The sequence below is a fragment of the Austrofundulus limnaeus genome, unplaced genomic scaffold (genome assembly GCF_001266775.1).
Source record: "Austrofundulus limnaeus strain Quisiro unplaced genomic scaffold, Austrofundulus_limnaeus-1.0 Scaffold93, whole genome shotgun sequence".
NCBI lineage: Eukaryota > Metazoa > Chordata > Actinopteri > Cyprinodontiformes > Rivulidae > Austrofundulus > Austrofundulus limnaeus.
The window spans coordinates 133,485-141,750 of NW_013952495.1; the positions used below are offsets into that span (position 1 = coordinate 133,485).

Below are 8,266 nucleotides of genomic sequence, written 5' to 3' on the forward strand. Positions count from 1 at the left end.
CTATGTAGGTAAAAATCTGTTTAACAACCTGTTAAAATACACCAGAATGCAGGAAATGGCATTTACTTCTTTAAAAATGTTCTGGGGCAGGACCCCCAGACCTCCCACCAGTGGGTTCCCCCAACATTACAAAGACTTACTGTTGTTTTTTGTCTCTGAATGTCATAAAATCCCTGATATTATCTGTGAAAATACAAATTGAACATATGTTGGCAAATCCATAGCTTTATATTGCCATAATTTTCAATTTGTCATTTTTACAAACACATCGTACAATTTCTGTTATAGATATTAGTTTTTCAGTGCCCCCCATGCCCCCCGAAAAATTCTTTACAGTCGAGTTTTGTATTTTAGGCATAAACGCACTTCCAATTGGTCCGGAATTTATACAATATTTATTTGATTGTTACAGTTAAAATTTCCTTTAAGCATCTTGTCTCAACTCTCATTCAGTACCAGCAAAACATTGACAGCTTTGTTCTGACATGTGTTGAATATACATCAGAGCTCCAAAGTGGAAATCATCACTACACCAAACAATCATCAGTGTACTTAATAATTGTTTAAGCTATTCATCAAAATACAGTCCTACCATCTTTTAAATTTGTCAAGTTGTAAGTATTTTAGAATTTAATATTGCTCTCTGTGACATGGATGGAGAAACTTTATGGGTTTAGATACCCATAGGTGCTTTTTCACTGTTAGTTTAGCAGTAAGGTTTTGCCCACAACATTAAAGCCATGACCAGTTCAGGTTTCTAGCTGAAACTAAATATATTTGTTGTGACACTTGTGGTGTGATTTATCAGGGAAAAAAATGTTGTTTAAAAATATTTTCCTGCATGTTCCAGCTTTTAAAAAATACAGTATTGCTGGMTTGGMCAATAAAGARAAGTTAAAAGTTGACCACGTGTCCYGTCTTGGTGTGATAAATTTCTCAATAGCTTTTAATTTCAGCCCAGAGCTTGGCTGCTTTTTTGGGCCACAAACGTCTGGCTTCCACAGTTGTACAGAGAATAGAGATTACCTGGTCCACACCTAATTAAGAAAAAATAAACTGTTGAAGTAATGTATATCAATATATTGTCAATTGCCGGTTGTTGGCCTTTTGACCAATGGAAAATATTAAACCTGTTTCTCAATCCTGCTACTTAAATTCCACAAACCTCTGGGAGGTTGGGGGCACAGCATTGGAAGTGAGTGGTGATGGTCAATTTTAGTGTCTCCTTGCGTCAATAATGTGTGAACACATACAGACTTTTATTGTTTTATTGCACACCATTACCTTCATGGCCCCTTGGACAATAGGAGAAATGCTGTAAACTCTTAATGCTTAAAGCTGAGACATTTTTTGTTAAAACAAAAAAGGGAAAATGTAGTCATATATGTATTTCAAATTATTGTCAAAATCCCAGTAAAGTCAGTGTGGTAGCCACATCCTCCCACAGTCAACTGCACTTTTTCCTGACTGAAAAGGTCAGCTTGTTGCAGTAAATCACATTTGATCTCGCCCAAAGCATATACTGTACGTAGGGTGCAACACTGAAACAAACAAAAACAAACGCAGACCCACTTTCCTCTATTACTGTTTCGCTTTCACGCTGTGTCTGTTTTTCTGTATCGCCTCCTTTAATTTTACTTTAACCATTTCTAGGAATAAATGACTCACCCCACCATGGCAAACTACTGATATTGTAGGCTCAATGTGTAGTCTCATGTTTGTGTTTGTGCATTCATATCCATCCACACACGTGTACTCCAACAGCCAGAGCAACATCAAATCCCAGGTAATATTTATTTAAAGTGGCAACCTGCTGTTTGTATTTCTCCTTGCCTCCTGTACCTGTCAGGGGCCTCTGAATCTGCWGTTTAATGAGCAAAGGCTTTTCTCACACTCACTCTTTGTCTTGTGTGCTCCTGTTGCCGTGTGTCTGCGGTAGTAGCACTGACCATAAGAGACACACGGCTCTAAGTCCCAAGGCTAATTGCTGCTACCGGGCTGATAGTCTTTCTGTGCTACATTCTCATTGACTCCCTGGACTCCAGGGGGATTCCTGCAGGCACCCAAAGACAAACAAACTCGGGCGGACAATCAATAACGGATGCAAGCTTTGCAGCTCAGCACAGCTGCTGATTAAGATTCACTGGGAATGTATGTGTGAATTTGTGTTTCGGTGTTATGTAAAAGTGTAAAAATGGAAAAGACTCCCAATTGTCCTTACCCTGTTTGTTGGTGCTAACAGGATTCAGTCTGTCCCTGAGTGACTGTTTCTGTGTTATTTTAAATAGCAACATCGGAGTTCAGTCATTCTCACAAGAACACATTAATGCCCCAGAGTAATTATTTTCCCAACATCTCAGGTCCTCAACACGTAACGAGAGGTTGGGTCAATACATGAATGTAAGTCATAAACATAATTTAAATAATAACTTTTTTTTCTGTCTTCTGTAAAATAAATCGGCCTGCTGATATTTATTTATGTTTGCACAATCTAAATTACCAGTCATTATTTTACCGCAGACAAACACACCGACTACAGTAGAAAGCTACTATTAGAAACCCAAATTACACTGTAATCATAAAAAAGATACAGAAAATMATGCTGTGCTCAATGCAAGATTCTTCCCTTTTATCAAACTAACAAGATGTCTCAACACTAGAACATTTTGAACTTTAGAGAATTCTTAAAATTGATTATGGAACCAAGGAAACATTGTGGAATGCAAAGGATTTGATCGTTAATAGGTGATAAAATAAAGCCAATAAGGAAAATAATACTATATCTTAAGTTAAATATTTACTCTACTGTGACCTAAAGCATTTACTAACCCATTTTTGAGTAAAATYTCTTAGCAATTCTTATAAAACAAGATTTTAGATGGGGCCTTAAGTCAGAATAGGAACACGAGGGAGCAACCATCAGCACAGAAGATTGGTATAAAAACAAAATGATGATTGTTTGTAACTGGATATTGCATAAGACTAAGTTAGGAAAAACATATTTTAGCCAAAATCAAATGGTGTGGCAGAAGCTGCAGTCATTGTATAAAGGTTCTAGGTGTCCATAAAATGCATTTAAGCAGTTTAATGCGGTCATATGTCAAGAATTTCTTTCTTATATTAAAAAAATCTCTTCATTACTGTTAATTTGGGGAATAATACTTATAAACAAATCACAAGATATAAAGCCAAGAGCTGTTTTTTTAGCTAGAACATGCACATTTGCAAACATTCTGTTGTATATTTTATTTCTCGGATCAGAAAAACTGCCTAATGGCATGATGTGGTCCTTGTGTCATTCAGTGCCAGTGGCTGCAGTGCTATAGTGTCATCACGCCTGTCCTCACCCCTTTCACCCCATCTATCCCCCCTCCACTCCTTCTCTCAGGGCTCCTGTTTGCTTTTGTTCCTGTCTCCAGTCGGCCTGACTCACAACGATGATCTTGACCAGGAGCAGGAGAAATGTCAAGGTTGGCCGGCAATGCAGTCAGCCCTGTCTCCGTGCGCTAACGGTGTTAGCTCTCTGTCTTTGTTTCTGTCGCCATCTTGCTACAGCTCCCAGTTTTTCCTCCATCTTTAGCCTTTCCTCATCCGTATCTGTGTTTACCCGGGAGGGTTGGACATGTGTCAGTGAGGACTGGCAGCAGGGGTGGGGGGTGCCGGAGCGAGGGTCTGTTGTCAGCCACGCTTTGAAGTTTCAGCCCTAACCGGCGGTGCGGCGAGAGCAGGGGACTTGAAAGCACCGAGTGACATTTCAGCACAGAGCTGCGTGACCTGGTAGCATGCTCCTGTGTACTCATGAATATACTGTACTTATATGGTATATATGAATATATGACTCTGTAAGTGAACAAGAAAGAGTCCTTATGGTTACAAACTGTCCTCTTGTCCCTCAAGTACTGCTGGTGATTGGCTGTAGGATTAAATTTAAATCACTGACTATAAAATATCCCTTCAGTCATCAACTGCTACATCAACAGCAATGTTATTTGGATATATTTGCTTTGCAGCAGCTGATAAACATTATAAAATGCACACAGTGTAACTGGATCTAGTAGACACAAACTGCCTAAGCCATATTTAATCTTTGGAACCTACATGCACAGTCTTTGTGCCGAAGGACAGTCGACCTCCTTTGGATCAGCTTTGCATGCCTGCCCAGTGTGTCTAAGTGTCTTCCCAACGACGGCTGCTCACACATGAAAGACTTTATAATGTGTCACACATCGTCCTCGCCTGCAGCCAAACAGCATCAAAATGTGCCTGTGGCCTATAGCCGGACAAATGTCTTCATCTGCAGCCCGATTGTGCTGTGTGCGCCTTTCTGTCTGTCCTGTAAATGGTGTAAACAGGTGTTAACATGTGAGCCCACAAGATGCCACATGCCGCTGTGTCGTGATCTCCTGAACAGCTGTCTCCCACCATTGTGTGTGTGGCTATGTGTGAGTGTTTATTGTGTGGGTTATAAATGGCTGCAGAGGAGCATTAGCCCCAGATTTTGTCCAAAGCCAAGGACAAACATAAAGAAAAGAGAAAGAATGAACAGTTGGGTTTTATGACAATGTAACTGACATCAGGGGCAGCCGTAGATGATTTCTTGCACAAAGCATTTTAAATGTTGTCACAAACACTTCGCCACATTTCGCCTCTTTCCATCTCTGCAAATTAGCAAACTGGATTTTGTAATATAAATGTGTGCTTCTGTTCTCAGGTGGAATTTGAAAAAATAGACTACCACCACTTCCTGCCATTGTTCTTTGATGGTCTGCGTGAGACTAAGCATCCATACGAGTTCTTCGCCCGCCAGGGGTCCCTTGACCTTCTGAACCACGGAGGCCCCCGAATCCTCCCCGTCATTCCCCAGCTCATCATGCCCATTAAAAGTAAGTCTTGGGGTGTTCAAACTCACAATTCAATTTTCATACAATGCGCACTGCTTCTGTCTGTTTACGTCATTGCTTCTGCAACATTGTCTATTTATAAAAAAACAACGTATAAGGACAGTTTAAAGACAGTATTAATATTGATATAGAATAAATATTTACGATATACAGTCCAACTTAAATGAWTAAATGACTGTTAATGTACTGAGTCTGTTACGGTGTAAGAAAATATTGATACACTGAAATCGCAATATTTTATTCCCTGATACTCTGATTCCTAAAAGCACTGGATGGATTAAAAAGAAAAAATAAGTAGGTCTTCTGGATGGGTTCTTCTTTAGTGAAATGTTTCATCTCTCCTCCAAGAGACTTCTTCAGTCTGATGAGTTTCAGGTGAACTCAGCCTTATAAGTCCTGCCTCCACKTGGACAAACAGGTTAGTCACATGCAAAATAGGGCCATCGACTAACAATAGGCTTGACTGGCTCAATTGTTCATAGAGGGTCATGTGCCCCATCACCTGACCCGTGTCATGTTATGTAAATGTAGTGAATGCAAGCGGGGGTTCAACATCCCCTTGTTTTTGTCCCTCTCTCCCTCTTTGTGTTGGTATCATTGGGGCCCTGATTCACACCTTTTGCTCCCAGTGGGCTGAGTCATACTTGCAATTACAGCATTGTAGMAGGAGGACAACTGGACACGAAGGCCTCCACCTCTGTTTAAAGGTGGACAGTTTTTCTTCACAAAGATGGCTTCCTTTAGTCCTCTCAAACCAACGTTCCTCTCTATCAAGGATGAGAACATCTTCATCCCTGAAAGAGTGACCGCTGYCCTGTAGATGAGTGTAAACTGCAGAGTCCTGACTCGACGACGTAGCTCGTCTGTGCTGGCTCATTCTTTTGAACAGTGGCTGTTTRMTTTCRCCAATGTYTGACTGATCACAGTCCTCCTGACACTTAACAGCATATACTATATTACTCTGTTTTTGCCGGGGAACTGGATTTTTGGGGTGAACTAATCTTTGTTGTAACGTGCTTTGGGATTTGAAAGCCACTGGGAGCCTACTTATTTTTTCTTTTTGATTTTTTCCTACCTGGATTACTGAGATGCATCAGGACACTGGATGGATGTTATAAGAAGAAATGTGAAATACAATTGCAGTTCTTACTGTTGTTCAGTGTTCTTCTGCTCTTTTTWKRMMTTTTRRWAAWTWAAAWRRTTWKSYYYAAAAAATGGCAAAATATCACCTTGCTTACAGTATTGCAATATATCACAAAATATAATATCATGTATGTGCATTGTGATACATATCATAAATCCTCATTCTTGCCAATTCACAGCCCTAGATTCTATGATGTAGCTAARGTAAAACAAACCATGAGTAAAAGACACACCTGTCTTCCTCATTTCCACTTCATTAGATTCTAACATTGTCATCCATTGAGTCCTGATGTAATGTCCTAATTTGGTTTTGCAGCCTGTTTGGTTCCTATTAATACACAAACGCTTAGGACGAAGCGTCCTTGTTTTTGCATCTGCTGYAAGAAGTTGGCTCCAAAAGCATGTCTGGTAATCTGCCATGAATGTGGTGACATGCTAGATTTAACTGTGTCGTCAGACAGCACCTCCTTACCTTTCCTCTCCTACACACTTGTACCTGCAGACTCACACACACACACACACACACACACACACACACACACACACACACACGTTGGCAGGTGGAGGAGTGTGGAAAGGTCGTGTCTTAGGGCGAAGCAGACAAACTTCAAAAATAGAAGTCAGAATTTACAGCAACGTGACGGGTAGGTCGGGGGGCGGGGGGTGATGTGGATTCTGAATACAAGGAAGATCAAGGTACAGAGAAGCTGGAGGAATTTGAAACTCTGCTCTTATTGGAAAATTTTGACACATGCCCATAGACTGACACACACACATTTACACACAAACTGTCTCTTGTTTGGCGCCACTGCCAAGTGGAGTGTCAGTTTCAAAGTGGGAGCCTTTAAGTGGCGCCCAGTGAGCCCGCAGTAGTGTTCATGTCACGGGCACTTGGCTGCTTGTGTGTATGAAATGAAACGTGTGTGTGTGTGTGTTGTTTAGGTGTGTGAGTGTCAGATGTCTGTGGAGGCAGAGGGGTGGAACGGCCAACTCTGGGCGGGGCTGCGGGAGGCACAGATACACGATGGCAGGCTGACCCTGGCACTGTTTCACAGAGTGAGGCATTAGCCATCATTTCCAGGCACCATCTCTGCCATTTTCTGTTTGTGCCCTCTTTCAAAAACCCACTCACACTCCTCAACATTAAACACCTCGCAACTGGGCCACACTCTATCTCCGAAATGGTTTTATTTTAAGCCGCTCTCCAGTTTTGGTCATTTGCATCTGCAAGGCCGGACCAAAGGTGACGGTTATGAAAACACACACACTTGGTTCTGATAATGGAATTTTAAATGTTCTGCTCCTTATTAACTTTTCAGTTTATTAAAAATCCGGCCTGTTTCACCATCCACGGGGCAAAGTCACCAGTCCGTGTCCCTGTTGCAGATTAATTACTTTTCTATGCGGAGGAAGAAGAGGGGATGGTGGAAAGTGGAAGAAAGCAAAATGCTGTCTGCAGTTTAAAAACGGCAAGATATATATTTTTTTCTCCTCTGACGTTAATACATCTTCCGTTTGGCTGGCAGGCTCTTATCTGCAGAGCGACTGAGCCACGTTAGGCCCTGGTGAATTTTGATGATGACTGCAGGTCATCCAATGAGAATACACAATGAGGAAAGCTCTGGATGACATTACACTCAAAGGGCCCATTCTCATTGACTTAAAGACAGAATTTTTCCCTGCTGTATACTTTATTCCCTTTTACCCTGCTTCTTTCCTTATAAAAAAAAGCTTTATCATAATACTCACCTGCATAAGACTCCATTTCACAGCTTTAAAGGGACCCTCGACTAGTTGTAACATTAGACACTATRTAATGAACATTTCCTTCAATTATAAAAAAACAAGACTGTGAAATTAGTGTAGGCTATTTAGTTTTTAAAAAATATGTAAAATATTTTGTCATTTCTACATTTTCCTCCTTTTTTTAGCCACTTCAGTAGAAAGCAGAACTGAATATCAGTTTTGTAACTTCTTCATCATCAGTGACTTTTTTTAAGAAGAAAAAGTAAGAGAAGAAAAAAATAGTGAAATGTAATAGGAAAGAGTGAAAGAGAGATTAGAAGATATGTGTAATACTGTATATATAGAAACCACAAGACAACACACCCGTCATCTTGGCATCACAGCAACAAAAATGCATATCTATATAATTATAATGATTATAACCTTGCTGAAAGGTATACTGTACCTACACACACACACACACACACACACACACA

The 8,266-nt window shown here is 40.5% G+C and overlaps 1 protein-coding gene across 1 annotated transcript in view; it reads left to right on the plus strand.

The window, feature by feature from the left end:
• The window catches only part of pacrg (PARK2 co-regulated), a 145,216-nt gene that overhangs the window by 65,668 nt on the left and 71,282 nt on the right, over positions 1-8,266 (plus strand). Inside the window, exon 3 of the mRNA XM_014012572.1 lies at positions 4,712-4,883. Coding sequence (XP_013868026.1) covers positions 4,712-4,883 — 172 coding nt within the window. The remainder of the gene's footprint in view (positions 1-4,711; positions 4,884-8,266) is intronic.